This window comes from Podarcis cretensis (assembly GCF_951804945.1).
Source record: "Podarcis cretensis genome assembly, chromosome: 8".
NCBI lineage: Eukaryota > Metazoa > Chordata > Lepidosauria > Squamata > Lacertidae > Podarcis > Podarcis cretensis.
In genome coordinates, this window is record NC_137177.1 from 1,614,533 (window position 1) to 1,635,352 (window position 20,820).

Below are 20,820 nucleotides of genomic sequence, written 5' to 3' on the forward strand. Positions count from 1 at the left end.
CCACAGTGCCACCCGCGTCCCACACTCTCTTGGAGGTCCACCCAAAAAATAAAGGGGGAAAAAGTGGATGTACAGTGGTACCTCGGGTTACATACGCTTCAGGTTACAGACTCCACTAACCCAGAAATAGTACCTTGGGTTAAGAACTTTGCTTCAGGATGAGAACAGCAGCAGGAGGCCCCATTAGCTAAAGTGGTGCTTCAGGTTAAGAACAGTTTCAGGTTAAGAACAGACCTCCAGAACGAATTAAGTTCTTAACCCGAGGTACCACTGTACATTTCCAAAACATAAGATAAAAAAGAAATAAAATAAAACCTACCTACAGCAACCGTGTTTTGTGTTGTGTTGCCTCCTATGATGTAATACATGGCTCCCGCCTGCTCGCCCGCTCCCTCAAATATCCCTGGTTTGCTCCTTTCTATATATAGGGTGCCTACAGTCTGCATGGACTGGTTGCACGGCAACATGTGCAAATGGATTGAGATACCTATGAGGTCCATCAATTACCATCTAGCCAGATAGGACAGCTGGACGTATAAAGGGCCCCATTACCTTCAGTAGTTTGGGGCCTCATCAGACCTAAATCTGGCCCTGAATGGGTCCGTATTCTGGGATCAGGTTTTGCACAGCGTAGCACAATAAAAGCAGACAGAAAAGTTTCCCTCCCTCTCTCATAGCTCTTGGAGTTTTTGGGCATCCAACGAAGATGAACATTGGGAGGTTCAGGACAGCTAAAAGAAAGCCCTTCTTCACCCACAGCTTAGTTAAACTGTGGAACTCACCCCCACAGGAGTGAGACCCCCCCCCTTTCTAGATTTTTGCATAGCCTCACACTAAATGGTGATCCATAGGGTTTAGATTAATTGCCTTTGATGCCGGGTGACTACTAGGCCTGGTGCTCTTCTAACACCAACATACCCATTGTCTTTTGAAATTAGCTTTTTTGCAGAAAGTAAAGGCACAAGGGCAACCCCACTGTTATGTACTGAGTTGAATAGGATCCAAAAGGCAGCAGTCTGATTGGTCCTAGAACAATAGGATCCAAAAGGCAGCAGTCTGATTGGTCCTAGAACAATAGGATCCAAAATGCAGCAGTCTGATTGGTCCTAGAACAAGAGGATCCAAAATGCAGCAGTCTGATTGGTCCTAGAACAATAGGACCCAGAATGCAGCCGTCTGATTGGTCCGGAGGAACCACCCAATCCAGCTACAGGTGGAAGTGAATCCGCAACCTGATTGGCCTACGGGAGAATCCCAGAATTAGCCAATCATGTGGGGCCCATTGTGTAAGTAATGTATATAAAGCAGATATTTTGGAGGGAAATTCATTCCTCACTACTATGAGCTGAATAAAGAGCATGAAATCCACTCTCAATTCCGAGTATATTTCACTGGCGACGAGGATGGGATCCCACTGAGCTGACCGCCACCTGCCGTACCACAGCACCCCCACCTTCATCCACCCACCCCACTTAGAACATAGAAAACTGCCTTATACCGAGTCAGACCATTTGCCCATGTCTTCTTCTCCTTCTTCGGCGATCCCTCGTTGCCGAATAGAATTGTCTTCCATAAACACGGTTTTAAAAGTGAGTCCGTAAGCGACTGTGGAGGCCAATTCTGGATCCACACGTCCTTCCACAGTGGGGACATGGATTTCCGGGCGGGAGTTGATCCCGGTGTGGATTTGCCAAGTGTGCCTTCCTCCTAGCACGTTTCTCCCTTGCGTCCTGAGTTTGAGTGTCTTCAAAGCTCAGGACACCTTTGGTCAAGGCTGTTCTCCAACTGGAGCGAGCGCTCGCAGGCCAGTGTTCCCCAGTTGTCAGCTTATACTACATTTTTAAAGATTTGCCTTGAGAGAGTCTTTGAACCTCTTTTGTTGACCACCAGCGTTACGCTTTCCATTCTTAAGTTCGGGATAGAGTAGTTGCTCTGGAAGACGATCATCAGGCATTCAGATTTTTTAAACCCCTCCTTCAACCAAAAGGCTTCTCAGAGCAGCTTCTACAGAGTCAGGCAAAGCAACAGAATCTCTCCCTGCAGGATTACTATATAACAGACACGGCACAGAAGAAAATGAGGATGGGGAGGGTAGAGGAAATTTGGGCACAAAATGTTAAATAGTAGCTCTTATTCAAATTGGAATGGAAACAGTTAAGGGACAGGAGTTGGGAACAGAATCAGATTCAGGTTACAAAATAGGACTTAGGTTGGCTGGGTGTGTTACAACGGTAAAAAAACACCATGTAATTCTCCCCCCTTAACAAAAGAAAAGAAAGATCTGCTTTTAATTCTCTTCTTTGAGGTTCTTAGCATTAAGAAAATGTGACAAGGTGTTACCTGAAACGTGTTTTATGCGTAACAAAACTTGCAACCGACGTAACACCGCAATGTGCATCTTGCGCAACAGAAGCTGCTTGTGTGTGTTTGTGTGTTTTTTTAAAAAATATTTTTACTAGGAATTTCAACAAAACATTTTATCGAAAAACATATCATCCTTAATTTCCCCTATTTCCCCCCCTCCCCTTGACCACCAACATTACGCTTTCCATTTTTAAGTTCGGAATAGAGTAGTTGCTTTGGAAGACGATCATCAGGCATCCGCACAACACGACCAGCCCAACAAAGTTATGTTGAAGAATCACCACTTCAACACCAGTGATCTCCTTGATAAAGAGTTCTGTGAAACCCTAAAGTCTACATTTGCCTACAGCGGCCCAAGTTGGTCTGTTCAAAGCAATCGTTCTGCAGTCTGCGATTCCAGGAGGAGCTGAGCCTTTGCTTCTTAGTTGTTGCACAGGGAAGCGAAACCTCTCCTTTTAAACACCAGATTGGTGTCTGGCTCTCGTACTGAAAGGACGACATCGTATCAGGGCATGTGCATTGCTGCTGTGCAACCCCAGGCTGGGACAGCTTAGGTAGCTGGTTTATACAAAATCAGGTCGTTGATGCAACTGAGCTCAGGCAGAGGCCCTGCTGGGTTTTCCTAGCCTAATTTTGGGATCCTGGAACTGAGGCTTGTGCTCTGTGGCTGAGCTATGACTCCCTGATGACTGAGAACAATCTAGCCAATGTTTTTGTTGTCAGAGATTGGGATTACTGAACCCTACTTGAGGGTTTCTATACCCGGGGTTGCACGTTGACAGAGAGACTGGGTTCCTCTCCTTGCTGTTTCCCCCCTCCTTTCTTCATCAGCTCTGCTTTGCTTGCAGGTATGATGGCAGCCAATTTCGTCGCTCTGGGTTTCTTCTGCATGAGTTTTTTCTGGTTGCTGGTTCGTCCTGAGGATCTCTGGAGGCAGCAGCAGGCCAAGGTGGAGAACTCTAGGTAGGTAGAACCTCATGCAAAAGTGAGAGAGGATGGGCAGAAAGTGGGACACGATGAATTTGTGAACTCTCAGCCTCTGCATGTTGTCTTTGCCCATGGAGTTTTCTTGGCAGGGATAACGGAGTGGCTTGCTGGTTCCTGCTCCAATTAAAAGACGCCTGCTTCTTGGGAGAAAGGCGATGACAAACCTAGACAGCATTTTAAAAAGCAGAGACATCACCTTGCCGACCAAGGTCCGTATAGTTCAAGCTATGGTTTTCCCAGTAGTGATGTATGGAAGTGAGAGATGGACCACAAAGAAGGCTGATCGCCGAAGAATGGATGCTTTTGAATTCTGGTGCTGGAGGAGACTCCTGAGAGTCCCATAGACTGCAAGAAGATCAAACCTCTCCATTCTAAAGGAAATCAGCCCTGAGTGCTCACTGGAAGGACAGATCCTGAAGCTGAAGCTCCAAGACTTTGGCCACCTCGTGAGAAGAGAAGACTCCCTGGAAAAGACCCTGATGTTGGAAAAGATGGAGGGCACAAGGAGAAGGGGACGACAGAGGACGAGATGGTTGGACAGTGTTCTTGAAGCTACCAGCATGAGTTTGACCAAACTGCGGGAGGCAGTGGAAGACAGGAGTGCCTGGCGTGCTCTGGTCCAGGGGGTCACGAAGAGTTGGACACAACTAAACAACAACAGTCTCTGCATTACAGGTGGGGATGGATGGAGAATTTCAGTTTGTGTTTTAATGAAAAACCTGATTCACGCTTCCCTGAACAACATGCAAACTGGAACACAGCTGTCATGAGAATTTTGTGCATCTCTGAATTTTGCAATACAGTTCTCCAAGCAAAACTGTGTATCAAAGCGCACATAAAACTGTACTCTTTTCAGCACCTGCTAAAAGCATTTTTGTTTAGACAAGCCTAGGCAGAGATGTAGAATGATGACATGTGTTTTCATCTGTTTTTAGTTGATTGTTGGTTTCATTTTATTTTTTTGGATGTTTTAAATAGTGGTTTATATTTTACTGATAGTTTTACTGTTTCGCTCTTTTTGTAAACCGCTTTGAGGTTTTCTTTTGTTTTCTACACAATCAAGTACTATATACCGTATTTTTCCGTATATAAGACTACTTTTTTTTTTTTTTTTACAAAAAATTATGTTAAAAAGGGGAGGTAGTCTTATACACAGGGGGCAATCTCTCCCCCCCCCCATTTTCTAATTTTGAGTCCCCCAAAATAGGGGGTGTCATACACGGGGGCATGTTATACATGGAAAAATACAGTAAATGTTAGGAAATAAAAATAAGGTAGATGAATATGTTAGGTGAAATGGCTTGCAAAAATGTGTAATTAATGAGAAATTGACCTTAAAAATTTTCACGAGGACTTTTACACACACACACACACGCACACAGTGAAAGTGTTTACTAAAAGGAAAGGTTGGTTGGAAGTCACCCTGGGCAAGATAGAGACTAAAAAATTCAATAAATAAATAAAACCGCAAACTGGTACAGAAATGTTGGGAACTGATCTTGTTTTAAAAAGATATATTTTATTGAAAAAATTCAACGGGCAAATAAAGTGAAAGAAAGGTGTTTGAAACTTCAATGCGATATGCAGGTGCATAAGTAAGGTGATTATTCCAACGAGTATACAATTATTAACAAGTCGTAATATTTTTTAATAAATGCATTCTAAGTATTATTGCATTTATCCATGCACAATATGCGTCTAAAAGCAACCTGTTCATTTTCTATCCCTTGATCAAGGGGGGGGGGGGTGTTTCATAGTATTATCTTTCCAGTGAATCAGTATCAGTCTTTTGGTGGAAGTGAGGGGGCGAAGAATGAACTGATCTGAAGACTTTTGAAAGGAGGAGAAACTGGGAGACTTCTCTTTCTTTGACTGCAGGTCCTGTCCTTGGCGTTGCATGAGCTTTGTCCAGATGTGGCCTGGAACCTTCTGCATAGTGAGTAAGAGTTTCTAATTCGGGGAGACTCCCTTTCTGAACAGTTGACACCTCTGCGTATTACCTGGCTAAATAAGACAGCTGCAGAGCAGTTGCAACAGGTGAAGGTAAAGGACCCCTGGACGGTTAAGTCTAGTCCAGGGGTCGGCAACCTAAGGCCCATGGGCCACAAGCAGCCCTTGGGGTTGTTTAACCGGCCCACGAGCTGCCCAAGAACCGAGACGCCGGCTCGCTGAGTCCCCGCGCACTGCGCTAAACCGACGCAGCGCAGCACAGGGACTCGCTTGCGCGGCACCGGAAATCGCATCTCTGCATGTGCAAATGCTGAAAATCGCATCTGCGCACACACAGACACCGGAAATCATGTTTGTGCAGACACAAACACTGGAAATCGCAGGTGCGCATGCGCGATCCAGCCCATGGAGGGAGCTCTGCTAGAATGAACCAGCCCAGGCAAGGTAACCTATTTATCTACTTTGACTTGCTTTCGAACTGCTAGGTTGGCAGGAGCAGGGACAGAGCAACAGGAGCTCACTCCGGCGCAGGGATTCAAACCGCCGACCTTCCGATCAGCAAGTCCTAGGCTCTGTGGTTTAACCCACAGCGCCATCCGTGAGAAGGGGTTAAAAGAAGCAGCCGTGGGGGACTCCAGCTCCCATCAGCCCCAGGCAACATGCCCAGTGGCAAGGGATGATGGGAATTGTAGTTCAATGGAGTTTGGACTTGGTCCAATAGCAGAAGGAGAAATATGAGTTGAAGAGAACAGAAATGAAATCAAACCTCTGCTTAATTGTTAAGCTGTATTAATAAATAGAGGATAGCTCAGCCAGTAGAGCACGAGACTCTTAATCTCAAGGTCGTGGGTTCAAGCCCCATGTTGGGTGAAAGATTCCTGGGTTGGACTGGATGACCCCTGGAGCCCATTTGAACTCTACAATTCTACGATTCTACAAATCACACACACACAAACACAAAAAGGGGGAAATGAGGTTTGTGGTTATGCTGTACCTTCGGGAATCTAACCCATCTTCTGCTCTCTGTCATGCATTTGTAGGCTCTGGGAAGGAGGTTTGAGTGCGTTCTGCCAAAAGACGCAAACAGCTGGACCATTCATGGATTATGGTGAGGCGATCTCATTTGGGCTGGTATGGGAGGCATGTATTTATTGCTTGGACTTAAGTGAAGTATTTATTTTCTTACTTAAATATATATATTAAGCAGTGCCGGATTTACGTATAAGCTGAACAAGTTCTAGCTTAGGGCCCCCAAGAGAGTGGGGCCCCCAGAAAATTTAAAGGGGGAAAAAAGTGGATGTACGTTTCCAAAATATAAGATAAAAAACAAATAAAATAAAACCTACCTACAGCAACCATGTTTTGTGTTGTGTAGGCTCCTATAATGTAAGTCCTGGGCCCTGCCTGCTCCCTAAAATATCCCTGGTTTGCTCCTTTCTATATATAGGGTGCCCACATTCTGCATGGACTGGTTGCAGGGCAACATGCGCAAATGGCTTGAGATACCTATTCAGTCCACAAATTACCATCTAGCATATATTCAGCACCAAAAAAAAATAGCGACAATTTGTTGTTGACAAAGGACAGCTGGACATATAAAGGGCCCCATTCTCTTCAGTAGCTTAGGGCCTCATCATACCTAAATCTGGCCCTGATATTAAGAGAGTGTGTGTGTGTGTGTACATGCGTGCACACACACACAACACACGCACACATGCTACTTAAAAATATCAGAGCTGCTTACAACAATTATACTTAAAACCATACAATTAAAACCATAGAACAAAGTTAAATTAAGACAATATGATGCATTCTTAATTGCCTGCTGGAATAGAAAAGGTTCCAGCCTCCTTCACCTCCTCTCCTTGCCCTTTAAATCCACAGGCCCAGCAACATCATGGGCTGCTGCCCATATAGATACCTCTTCCCCTCCGACCTGGTGGTGAGTAGAATCTTTTCGCTGCAAAGTTCGGCTTCGGTGGCCCTGCTTCCAACGACCTGGGACAGCTCAGCGGGTAGAGCGCAAGACATTTAATTTTAGGTTTAATTTTAGGGTTCGAATCCCACGCTAAGTGAAAGATTTCTGCATTGCAGGACAAGGCAACCCTTGTGGTTTGTTGGTTTGATTTATATACCGCCCTATACCCAGAGGTCTCAGGGTGGTTCACAGAAAAAATCACAATATATAAAATCAAAATAAGAACAATAACCGCCGTCGCGTCCTACGAGGCTTCCTCTGCCGCTGCTGGTGTTCCCTCCCTAAAAAAAAATTGTCGGTAACTCTGGGAAATGGGGAGGGGGGGACGGGATGGGACGCCAAAGGTATTTTTGCACCACGGCGCCGGATATGCTTAAGAGGGCCCTGATCTGCCCCTTGAGCTGACTTGCCTAATGGTAGGGCCGGCCCCAGACGTAGTCCTCAGGGTGATACGATTGTCTCAAGTAGCCTGCTCCCTGTCAGGAGTTCAGCCTACACTCGAGTAGGAGCCTGGCAGAGACACATGCCCGACTGGCATGTTCTCTCCCTCCTGGTCGATTGTTCGGGAGTTTCAAAAGCTTTCTTCATCCCGAACATCACGGCGACCGATGCCACCAGACACCGGCACACTTAGGGATCCACAGAGTTTGTGCAACTCAGCATTTTGGCTAATCTACTTCATTTACATATAAACACACACGGAGCACTGCAACACGGCTCCCTCTCTCTCTAGCATCAGACAGCAAAGAGGAAAAGAACAAAGGACAATAGTCCCACTTGACGGAACACAGGAACACAAACATCCTGTCTCCGTCACTTCCCACTCGGTGGAGTCAACACCGTCATGTGAAAGACAACAATCCCATGACTGCAATCACGGAGCAGGAATACTAACACTCCCCACCACCTTCCTTTCCTGCAGGACTTGACGTCTGAACTGAACGAGCACTGGCCATCCTTCATCAACCTGAGCAACTTCCAGTTCTGGTAACCAAGGCAGGGGGCTTCACAGAGAAGGGGGCTGGGGTTGGAGAAGGGACATGCACTAGCTGGGGCTGATGGTAGTCGTAGTCCCAAACATCTGGCGGGGGCAGAGTTGGGGAAGGCTCAGGTGGAGAGATGCTGGGTGTGCCTGCCAACGGCTGTTTCCTCCCGCACAGGGACAAAGAGTGGCAGAAACACGGGAGCTGCGCCGGCTGCGTGGAAGCGCTGAGCTCTCCCGACAAATACTTCCGAGCCGCCCTCTTCCTGCGCACAAAATATAACATCGACAGGTGAGCTGATACGGCCGTGCGGTGTATCACAATTTGGATTTGGCGTGAAAGATGTACATAAAACACAACTAAAACCCAAACGGCATCTAGTACTGTGTGCCTTACAATGGCTGCCACAGGCAGAAAAATAATTAAGTGCCGCACCCAAAATCACCATCATTTTTCAAGTGGTCTCTAGGGCAGAAAGGAGTCGCTGCTGTAGCTAAATGACCCTGTTTTACATTCTCTTTCTGAACACAGCGCCTTTCAAAGAGCTGCCATCATCCCATCTTGTATCCAGAGCTACCAGGTACCTATTCCATCCTATTTTTTGTTTCCGTGGAGATCTGAGAAATTGGGGAGGAGAGGGAGGTGGGTTACGGAAGGCCACCATAAAATAGGAAGGCCACCTCATTACGCTTTTAATTCATCTCCTCATCCTCCTGGCCTGCAATAAGTCTATTAAGGTGGTTATTATTATTAATTATTATTATTATTTATTGAATTTCTACACCACCCTATACCAGGAGGTCTCAGGGCGGTTCACAGAAAAGATTCACAGAAAAGGTTGCGTACGCACTATCACTTCAAAGGACAACCTTCCCCTCAAAGAATTCTGGGCACTGCAGTTTAATAAGGGTTCCTTTCAATGGTAATTCAGGGAGGGTTAAACCACAGTGCCCAGAATTCTTTGAGGGAAACAATTATCGTATTTTTCGCTCTATAGGACGCACCAGACCACAAGACGCACCTAGTTTTTAGAGGGGGAAATCAAGAAAAAAATATTATCCCCCCCCCAGCCCCAAAGAGCAGCCGACAGCATATGATTCTAGGCCTGGGAGAGACTTAGCTTGAAAACCCCAGAGAGCTGCTGCTGGCAGCCTGTGTAGACAACACTGATGTGGGTGGACCAATGGCTTAGCAGCTTCCTGTATATGTCCTAACCGTAGTTCTCTGCCCCATCCTGCCTGCAATTCTCATTCTCAGCTCAGCACCTTCATAACTGTGTTGCGGCCCGTCCTGGGAGACCAATATGAACTCCAGTGCGTGACCGACGTCCGGGTGGGTTACCTTTTCTTTAGCTATGAAGTGTTCAAGGGTTGATTTGTTTAATCGTTTTTCGATACAAACATCAACCACAAAAGACACATACAACAAAAACAATAACAACACAATTTGACAATTCAGATTTGAATACACGGATATACCTATGACTACACCTTTTTAAACAATGGTTTCCGATCGCTCTCCTCTCCCCCTACTTCCCATCACTACCCGCCTTATCGCTTAAATAAGGTTCCCGTTGTCTTAGGAAAGCAAACAACATCCTGCAGGATGCATCTCACCCGGGATACAGTCTGTTTGCACTACTGCCTTCTGGCAGGAGATATAGAAACATCAAGTCAAGGACAAATAGACTGAAAAATAGTTTCTATCCAAGAGCTGTGGCCTTTTTGAATGCTGTAACTCGATAGTGTGACCTGGGAGTTTGATGGGTGTGGGTGTGGGTGTGGCTGGAATGTGGTTTGTTTGGTTGTTGTTGCTGTTTTGCTTTTGTTGTTTTTTTTTTAAGGGATGACATCCAATTTCGTTGCACTGTGCAATGTTGCACTTGTGTAATGACAATAAAGAATCTATCTATCTATCTATCTATCTATCTATCTATCTAAATATTCGTTCCAGATTTCTTCATATTTATCCGTTCTTATTTTTTTCGTCGACATGCAATTCGTTCGTATGCAGCTAATCTGTCCATATTATCAATCCATGAGCTCAGTGGAATCTTTTTGCGGCTCTTCCAATTCATCAAAAGTTTTTTTGCTTCTAATATAGCACGGTACCCCTCCTCTTCTCAAATCTTTTTTTTCCCTCTTTGCAGGGGCGTCAAATATTGGTGCAAATAAAGGTTTTGCTCCACAGCAATTTCTCCTCCAGCTGCATCGAGGACTCCGACTACAACATCTCCCCTTATAAGCCCTGCAGGAGCGAGAGGACGGTTTTCTATTTTCCCACCAGCCAGAAGTTCCCACGCAACCCCTGCCCCTGATTCCAGGCAGGCGGAGATGTGAATTCTGCAAGGTGGACAAAAAGGCTAGAAGAAGCCAAAATCAAAATAAAAACTTTAGGAATGGATACTTACTCTGGTGTGTGTTCTTTTAATAGAATTCCCTGGGCTCTACTACAGTGGTCCCTTGGTTCTCAAACTTAATCCAGAAGTTCGTTCCAAAACCAAAGCGTTCCAAAACCAAGGTGCGCTTTCCCATAGGTAGTAATGCAAAACGGCTTAATCTGTTCCAGACTTTTAAAAGCAACCCCTAAAACAGCAATTGAACATGAATTTTACTATCTAACGAGACCATGGCTCCATAAAATGAAAGCAATAATCAATGTACTGTACTATTAAATAAATAAAACAATTTTGTAGATGATAAAAATTAAAATTAATTTTTTTCTTACCTGCACGGATGATAGTCATTGTTTGGATGGTGGGCTTTTATCCATTTCCGCAGTCACACAATCAGTCAATCAATCAGTAGCTGAACTGGGTTCTACACTGTCACAAAAGCAAATTAAACTAAAAGGCCTCGAAAACAAAAACGCAAAATAAAGAGCAAAAACAAAAGCGCCAAACTTAATCCATTCCGGAAGCCCGTTTGACTTCTGAAATGTTCGGAAACCAAGGCGCAGCTTCTGATTGGTGCAGACGCCCCGGAAATAATAGCCAGCAGCCACATCAGACGTTCAGCTTCTGAAAAACGTTTCAGAACCGGAACACCTACGTCTGGGTTTTTGGCGTTTGGGAACCAAAGTGTTTGAGAACCAAGGTAAGGTAAAGGTAGAGGGACCCCTGACCATTAGGTCCAGTCGCGGATGACTGGGGTTGCGGCGCTCATCTGGCTTTACTGGCCGAGGGAGCCAGCGTACAGCTTCCGGGTTATGTAGCCAGAGCAGCACAAGGAAACACCATTTACCTTCCCACCGGAGTGGTACCTATTTATCTACTTTGTGCTTTCGAGCTGCTAGGTTGGCAGGGGCAAGGACGGAGCAATGGGAGCTCCCCCCGTCGTGGGGATTCGAACCACTGACCTTCTGATCAGCAAGCCCTAGGCTCTGTAGTTTAACCCACAGCGCCACCAGCGTCCCTGCAGAGAACCAAGGTACCACTGTATTAGACAAGGTGATCTTTCCACCTCAAGCAGTGGAACCATTTGGAGGGACCATTGCAGGTCACCAAGTTATCAGTTGTTTTCATTAATTTTATTTTTATCAAAGCTTCAGCAGTCGCTCCTGCAAGAGCCTGCGGTGGACACCAACCTAGATGGCTTTAAGAGAAAATTAGACAAATTCATGGGCGAGAGAGCCAGCCAGACTCTCACTCAGCCTAACCTCCTTTGCAGGGTTGTGAGCATAAAGTGAGGGTAAAATGCAGAGGGTGGGGGGAAGAACCACATTAAACCTATTTGAAGGAAAAGTATGATATAAATGAAATAAATCTTCCACTATACCAGTTTCTGCAAACACAGAGGAAGCTTTGAGATCACCTTTCGCACCTCCTGGTGGGATTTCCACTTTTCTCAGTGAAATAAACTTTCCCCCCTCCCCCAATGAAAGCAAAAACTGACCACACTGGGAGCTGCCATGTTGCAACTTGAAAATCATATATATATTAATACAAAATAAAAAAATTCCTTCCAGTAGCACCTTAAAGACCAACTAAGTTAGTTCTTGGTATGAGCTTTCGTGTGCATGCACACGTGTGCATGCACACGAAAGCTCATACCAAGAACTAACTTAGTTGGTCTTTAAGGTGCTACTGGAAGGAATTTTTTTATTTTGTTTTGACTATGGCAGACCAACACGGCTACCTATCTGTAACTATATATATTAATGTATTTTAATGTATTTTTAATCTTTGTTGGAAGCCGCCCAGAGTGGCTGGGGAGACCCAGCCATATGGGAGGGTACAAATTATTAATTATTATTATTATTATTATTATTACTATTATTACTATTCTCAGAAGTATTAATTTATTTAAGCAAGCAAACACTTTCTTTCGATTCTTTTAAAATCTTTGTTTAATGCAAGCGCTCTCAAGGCAGCAATTGCAAAGGTTTGCAAACCTGAATGTTACACGATGGTGTTGCAAATAAAAAGGTCACCTGCCGCCACCCCTTTAAACTCCGGTTTGCAGTGATCACATGCTTAGGATACGCCACCTAGAGGCGCAACTTGCGAGGTCCAAAGTGGAGCCATTTCCTCCTTGCAGCGGTTTAAAGTCCCGCGTTTATGTTTCAAAACCGTTTAACTGCATTTTGCAGAGACCGTTTGTGAGCCCGGGCAAGACATCGACATCTTTTAGCAGGTAAAACAACCTCACGCACAACAAGGATTAGACGGAGAGCAATTGTTTCTGAATCCCATTTGCACGGGATCCGTATGCAAAGCGCCCTCTGGAGTAAATGGGGCGTGCAAATTGCACGTGCAAAATAAAATAAAATAAATAAATAAACCCAAGGCACCTGGCTTAACCTGAGAAACCAAGCAGATTTCCCCCCCCCCCGGGGTGAGGGTGGTGAGTTTCCCTTCCAAGTCTGGAGCGCAAATCTTAATCCTGCTTTTTACTCCCTCCAAGTTATTAAAAGACACCCATTCCTCGGGCTGCGATCCTTAAAGGTGTTGCAATGGATCCCCAAGCGGGGTGGGAGGAGCCTGTGAGATCTCCCTCCTTTTCTTTTACCACTGTATTAATTAACATAATTTTTTAATGCATTAGTGGCCATGTGATAATTTCAGCTTATAAATTTTATTGTTTAATGTCTTGATTTGTATATGAAGGTACTTTTATAGCTCTGTTTAGAGCAGGTAACGTATTGATAACAAATGTTTAAAGTTTTTTGTATTAATCCAGTATATTTTCTTTTAATTTTTGAATGATTCTGTGTACCTTGCGGCAGCCTTTGGATATGTGCAATAAAACGGATTAACTGACTTTTCTTTTACCGGATTGGTCGCCATTGCAGATTTCTTTCTCCCCCCCCCCCCCCAGCTTCCAAGTGGATCCAAACTCAAACACGTGGAGAAGCAGCTGGGTTTTAATTCATTTGCAACTTGGTAGGGGAAATTGGAAGCGGGGTTCCTAGATGGTGGGAGAGCAAGTCTGCGTGGTCTTTTCTTCCAACGTGGGGTGCAAGGAAAACCTACTTACCCCCCATGAGTTACCCCCGTGGTATCAAACCCTTTGCCCCCCCCCCCGCCTCTTCTCCCTGTTGCATCCATTTTGCACCCTCGCCCAGTTAGCTTTCTATCTAGCTGTGTTTGCAAGCAGGTTCCCCCCTCCCCCCCAAAATTGCACCCCTCCTTTGCACCCCAAGGGGTGCATTGAACCTGCTTCTCCCCCCCTCTTAATTTGCAGCAGGCGCCCCTTTGCCCCCCCCCCCGCCTCTTCTTGTTGCATCCATTTTGCACCCTCTCCCATTTAGCTTTTTATCTAGCTGTGTTTGCAAGCAGGTTCCCCCCTCCCCCCCAAAAAATTGCACCCCTCCTTTGCACCCCAAGGGGTGCATTGAACCTGCTTCTCCCCCCTCTTAATTTGCAGCAGGCGCCCCTTTGCCCCCCCTCTTCTCCTTGTTGCATCCATTTTGCACCCTCTCCCATTTAGATTTCTGGCTAGCTGTGTTTGCAAGCAGGTTACCCCTTCCCCCCAAAAAATTGCACCCCTCCTTTGCACCCCAAGGGGTGCATTGAACCTGCTTCTCCCCCCTCTTTATTTGCAGCAGGCGCCCCTTTGCCCCCCCCCTCTTCTCCTTGTTGCATCCATTTTGCACCCTCTCCCATTTAGATTTCTGGCTAGCTGTGTTTGCAAGCAGGTTACCCCCTCCCCCCAAAAATTGCACCCCTCCTTTGCGCCCCAAGGGGTGCATTGAACCTGCTTCTCCCCCCCCTCTTAATTTGCAGCAGGCGCCCCTTTGCCCCCCCCCGCCTCTTCTCCTTGTTGCATCCATTTTGCACCCTCGCCCATTTAGCTTTCTAGCTAGCTGTGTTTGCAAGCAGGTTCCCCCCCCCAAAAAATTGCACCCCTCTGCACCCCAAGGGGTGCATTGAACTTGCTCCATCCCCCCTCTTAATTTGCAGCAGGCGCCCCTTTGCCCCCTCCACCTGTTTGCACCAAGGCATTTTTTTGTGATGGCCTTCAGCGCCCCCCTTCTCTTCCATGCACCCCATTTTTCTGCAAAACACCCCCAAACTGCTGGAGTTAATGCACATTTCATAGGATACCCCCTCCACTTCACCCCCCCAGCTCCAAAGCCCCATCTCCTCCTCAGCGCCTCCCCAATTAATCCGAATTAACGGGGGGGAGGCAAGAAAGGGGCTTGTGTGGAAACACCTTTTGGGGGGGCTGTGGAGGCTGCATTTTAAATAGCATTTTAACCTGTATTTTAAATTGGTCCCCCCCCATTATGTTTTTACTGTGATGTTAGCCCCCTGGCTGGGGAGGGCGGGGTATAAATAAATTTTATTATTATTATTATTATGGGATAGGCGGGGTGGGTCTCCTTCGTATTTCAGGGAGGGAGATTTAAGTGGGACGTTTAATCTTTTGGGAGAGCGATTTTTGATTTATTTGGGGGGGTTATTGAGCTTTGGGGCAAAGGGGCTGCTCTGTTGGGTTAAATTATTGGGTTAAATTATTGGGGAGGGTTTTGGAGGGGGATATCTCCTGTGGGGGGGCAATGAGAAGGAATTTGGGGCTTTTTTTGGGGGGGGGAGAAATACTAAAAGTGAGCCCCCCTTCTCCATGAAATCCTCCTCACTGATGCCAATTTGGGGCCATTTTTCTAGAGGGGATCCCCTCCAGGTTTTTTTGGGGGGGAGGAGGCCATGTTTTTTGGGGGGTCCTCAGAGCTTTGGGGAAACTTGGGGTGAGCTGAAGCCATTTTGCGAGCGGAAAAGCTCTGGGAGGGGGCAATAGCGGCCATTGCGGTGTTTGGTTTATTCTGTTTTAACAAAATTTAAGCCTCTCTTAAGTGGCTTTCCATCTATTAAGATGCCCCCATGTATAAGACGCCCCCTATTTTTGGGGACTCCAATTTAAGATGGTGTAAGATGAGCCACGATTTTGAAGATTATTTTAGAGTGAGAAAACCTAGTCTTATACACGGAAAAGTCCGGGGATTTGTGGATGAGCCGTTTGATCAGTTGGCCGGGCAACAGATTTTGAATTTGAATCCATGGGCCACAGTTTTTGGTTTAGCGCCTCAGGCGCCATCTTGGAAGAGGCCTTTTCTCCCTGTTTGGGACCAAAGTGGGGAAGAAGAAGAAGGCCTCTCCTGAGGGACAAAACCTGAAGATTGATCTATCAGGGTTTTTGCATGTACCACTTTACACAGATTTACAATTCTTTTCTTCACGGCCACTTAATTGCGAAACAGAAACAAAACAGAACCCCGTCAAAATGGTTCATGGCCGGTCAAATAATGGTCTAAAACTCATGTTTCTTTAATCTGGTAGTCTCTAAAAAACAATCCATTTCCATTTAAATAAATAATAATTTTTTTTATTTATACCCTGCCCTTCCCGGTTCAGAAAACCGGGCTCAGGGCGGCTAACAACAAATTTTAAACAATTGATGCAACAAAAAACAGCATAAACTACAGTATAAAATGTGAATAGCAATAAATTCAGAATTCAAAAATCAATTTAGGGAGGGGGAAAATCCAGACCCTTAAAAATCTCCCCATCAAGTTCCGCATAACCATTGATGAGGGAAGGCAGACTGTCATCCGCCTCAAAAAAACACGGCCTTTTCTGTGGTGGCCCCTGGCCTTGCAGAATTATCTTGTTTTCTTTCTTTTTTAAAATCATTTTTATTGATTTTCCAATAAAAAACATCCAATTAAATATCCAAACATAATACTCCAATTAGAAAAATAAAAAACGGAAATAAAAAAGTTCAAATTATAGTCCAAATTGTATTTATTAATTTCTTGGGGCTCCCCACTGTCTGGATCTCTGGAGCAGATCTCCACATCTTAGTCCTGCTTCTCCTCACAATTATCTTGTTTTCATACCCAAGCTTCGTCTTAGACCTTCTACCCTCACAAGATCACAGGTTTTGGAAGGGTATCCAGACAGACCCCCCCAATTTAAAAGCTATGTATAGTAGTTTCCTCAAAGCAGTTAACAGAAAATACCCAAATATAATAATAGCACAATAGCATCTCGAGGCAGATGGTTGCCAACAATGCAGGAACCTTGGTACATAACAAAACTTATATTGCCCCTGCAACACAACATTGGTACAAAACTTAGACATTCAAGCAAAAAGGTTGTAATTGTAAACACCCCTTTTATTTTTTTTTTAAATTTTTTTGAAAATTTAAGTTTAAATTTTAAGTTTTAAATTTTTATCTGTTTCCCTTCTTCCCAGAAAAATGTCGGACAAAGAAGAGGCGGCAGGAGAGGGTTGCCAGAAAATAAATGCCGCAGCATCTCTGCAGAAAGATCGGATGCAGTCTCCTTGGAAGGAAGGACAACTTCAAACCGTTGCCGTTGAGGAGCCTCTTCTTTCTCCAGAGCTCTCTGGATCCGCTAGCGGTGCCACACAAGGAAAGGGTAGATGCGGAAGAGGGTGGACTGGGCCTGAAAGGAGAATTAATAACGCTGCGGTTGCAGCATTGCTATGGTAAAGGTAAAGGACCCCTGGATGGTATGGGGTTGCGGCGCTCATCTCGCTTTCAGGCCGAGGGAGCTGGCGTTTGTCCACAGACAGCTTTCCTGGTCATGTAGCCAGCAGGACTAATAATAATAATAATAATAATAATTTATTATTTATACCCTGCCCATCTGGGTGGGTTTCCCTAGCCACTCTGGGCGGCTTCAAACAGAAGACTAAAATACAATAACCTATGAAACATTAAAAGCTTCCCTAAACAGGACTGCCTTCAGATGTCGTCTAAAAGTCTGGTAGTTGTTCTCTTTGACATCTGGTGGGAGGGTGTTCCACAGGGCGGGTGCCACCACCGAGAAGGCCCTCTGCCTGGTTCCCTGTAACTTCTCGCAGTGAGGGAACCGCCATAAGGCCCTCAGAGTTGGACCTCAGTGTCCAGGTAGAATGATGGGGGTGGAGATGCTCCCCCAGGTATCCTGGACCGAGGCCGTTTAGGGCTTTCAAGGTCAGCACCAACACTTTGAATTGTGCTCGGAAACGTACTGGGAGCCAATGTAGGTCTTTCAAGACCGGTGTTATATGGTCTCGGCGGCCGCTCCCAGTCACCAGTCTGGCTGCCGCATTCTGGATTAGTTGTAGTTTCCAGGTCACTCTCAAAGGTAGTCCCACATAGAGCGCATTGCAGTAGTCCAAGCAGGAGATAACCAGAGCATGCGCCACTCTGGCCAGACAGTCTGCAGGCAGGTAGGGTCTCATCCTGCATACCAGATGGAGCTGATAAACAGCTGCCCTGGACACAGAATGGACCTACACCTCCATTGACAGCTGTGAGTCCAGAATAACTCCCAGGCTGCGCACCTGGACCTTCAGGGGCACAGTTACCCCATTCAGGACCAGGGAGTCCTCCGCACCTGACCGCTTCCTCTCCCCCCAAAACAGTACTTCTGTCTTGTCAGGATTCAACCTCAATCTGTTAGCCGCCGTCCATCCTCCAACCACCTCCAGACATTCACGTAGGACCTTCACCGCCTTCACCGGTTCTGATTTGAAAGAGACTAAACCGCTACTGGCGCATGGAGGACCGTGACGAGTGCCAGAGCGCATGGAAACGCCGTTTACCTTCCCTCCACAGTGGTACCTATTTATCTACTTGCACTGGCATGCAGGAGCTGGGACAGAGCAACGGGAGCTCACCCCGTCGCGGGGATTTGAACCTCCGACCTTCTGATCAGCAAGCTCAAGAGGCTCAGTGGTTTACACCACAGCGCCACCCCGTCCACTCTGGCACTCGTCACGGCCCTCTGTGCGCCAGTAGTGGTTTAGTTATGCTGGCCATATGACCCGGAAAACAGTGTACAAATGTCGGCTCCCTTGGCCTGAAAGTGAAATGAGTGCCGCAACTCCAGAGTCGCCTTTGACTGGACTTACCTTTTTACCATTGCACTAAGAGGGCAAGGGAATCTGCCAGGTTAAACCTGCCGAATGTTGTAGCATTCATGTCCTGCTTGTGGACTTCGTTAGGGACATCTGGTTGGCCGCCATGGAAACAGGATACTGGACTAGATGGGTCTTTGGTCTCCTCCAGCTTCAGGGCTCTGATGCTCTTAACACTAGCAATTTGACCTCTTTGGCGGTGCCTTTTCCTGCAAAATCCAGTCTTTGTAGGGATCCAAAGGCTCAATTTATTCCAACAACCACTTCATTGCCCTATTATTTTATTTATTTATATTAAATTTAGATCCCACCTATCCTACCAAGCTTAAGCTGTAATGCATATGCTAAAAGTTGCCACAGGATTCTTTTAGTGCTTGAGCCGTGTCAGCTCAAAGGGCGAATTCTTACAATATATGATAAATGGTGCAGAAAGTGATTCCTAGAAATGTCTATGTATCTCAAGAGTTTGAAAATAAGTAGTAGCAGACCTGCAGCAGCACCCATTTTCGTTTTGTAATCACAATTCTAACCATACGATCCATTTATTTTGTCAAGCTTTCTGTATGTGAAATGCTGCTTAATAAATATTTTACAAAGCACTGGAGGTGAATGTCTGATAAAAGGTAACCGGATGTGCACACCTCCCGACTCTGCAGTGGGAAAAATGAGAACTTGTTAAATTTAGTAAAGGTTAAAAGCACATTCTTCCTTCTTGTACAGGAGGTATGGGTGACGTTACAGAGCAGCCTGGGTCTTGTAACCATCATCCACCCCAACTGTTTCTACCTTAAGTACCATATTTTTTGCTCTATAAGACTCACTTTTTCCCTCCTAAAAAGTAAGGGGGAATGTGTGTGTGTCTTATGGAGTGAATGCAGGCTGCGCAGCTATCCCAGAAGACAGAACAGCAAGAGGGATACGGGTAGCTCTTTTTGCCCTGCCTCGTGGTAAGATTTACCATATTTTTCGCTCTATAAGACGCACCAGACCACAAGACGCACCTAGTTTTTGGAGGAGGAAAACAAGAAAAAAATATTCTGAATCTCAGAACACAGAACAGCAAGAGGGATCGCTGTGCAGTGAAAGCAGCAATCCCTCTTGCTGTTCTGGCTTCTGGGATAGCTGTGCAGCCTGCATTCGCTCCATAAGACGCACACACATTTCCCCTTACTTTTTAGGAATGAAAAAGCGAGTCATAGAGCAAAAAATACGGTATATCAGTTGTGGATTAATGTAAATAAAACTGCATGATTGCTGCAGGTCTACCCCCTGTTTTCTTCCTCTTTGTGTGTAGATATTGGGAGCTGGAAGGTCAGTATATTTTGTGGGCGTTGAGGGTAAGAGGGAGGTTCCTGCTTTCCCTTCTGCCCCACTCTCGTGTTTTGTTTCTCTGCTTTGCACCCCTCCTCACTTCCCCACTGATGTTCTTTCTGCAGCACACCTTCTGCCCTCCGCTTCTTTTAAGGAGCCACTCCTGGATGGATGGGATCAACCAATCGATGATGTTTCGGATGCACAACTGGAGAAGCAAAATGAAAGTATGTCTTGTGTGAGACACCCACACTGTATATTGAAAGCAGGCATAGGCAAACTCGGCCCTCCAGATGTTTTTTGGACTACAACTCCCATCATCCCTAGCTAACAGGACCAGTGGTCAGGGATGATGGGAACTGTAGTATTATTTATTTTTCCCCATTGTGCTTTGGAGAGTGTATTAACTTATGGTCTGTGTGTGTGGTTTGGGAGCTGCACGGCCAGGGAAAAAACAATGCTGTCCAGGGTTGTAAAGACTGCGGAGAGAATAATTGGGTGCACTCTTCCCACCTTGGATCAAATCTATGCTTCCAGGTGCCATAAGAAAGCTGCAGAGATAGCGCAGGAGAGTGCGCACCCCGGAAATGATCTCTTTCAGCTTCTGCCTTCTGGAAGAAGGTACAGGGTTATAAAGACTAGGACTAGCCGCCTGAGAAACAGTTTCTACCCAAATGCGATTTTGGTTTTAAATGCAGTATAAGGAGTCTCTGTGGGAGTATATTGTATTTTTAAAATGGGGTATCAGAGTTTTTAGGGGGCTAACCAGGTTGGGATAGTTGGGATAGCAGGCTTGTTGGTTTTTGAATGTCTTATGTAGATTTTTCAATTCCGTTGTTCTGTATGGGATAGTGACAATAAAGATGATCTTTAG

At 45.7% G+C, this 20,820-nt stretch overlaps 1 protein-coding gene across 1 annotated transcript in view; it reads left to right on the forward strand.

Moving 5' to 3' along the window:
- The window catches only part of ADAD2 (adenosine deaminase domain containing 2), a 41,146-nt gene that overhangs the window by 6,227 nt on the left and 14,099 nt on the right, over positions 1 to 20,820 (forward strand). Inside the window, exons 2-13 of the mRNA XM_079989355.1 lie at positions 3,213 to 3,327; positions 5,230 to 5,287; positions 6,342 to 6,409; positions 7,186 to 7,243; positions 8,202 to 8,266; positions 8,440 to 8,553; positions 8,794 to 8,842; positions 9,520 to 9,594; positions 10,412 to 10,573; positions 13,046 to 13,245; positions 16,962 to 17,146; positions 20,072 to 20,173. Of these exons, the coding sequence (XP_079845481.1) occupies positions 3,213 to 3,327; positions 5,230 to 5,287; positions 6,342 to 6,409; positions 7,186 to 7,243; positions 8,202 to 8,266; positions 8,440 to 8,553; positions 8,794 to 8,842; positions 9,520 to 9,594; positions 10,412 to 10,573; positions 13,046 to 13,245; positions 16,962 to 17,146; positions 20,072 to 20,173 (1,251 nt within the window). The remainder of the gene's footprint in view (positions 1 to 3,212; positions 3,328 to 5,229; positions 5,288 to 6,341; positions 6,410 to 7,185; positions 7,244 to 8,201; positions 8,267 to 8,439; positions 8,554 to 8,793; positions 8,843 to 9,519; positions 9,595 to 10,411; positions 10,574 to 13,045; positions 13,246 to 16,961; positions 17,147 to 20,071; positions 20,174 to 20,820) is intronic.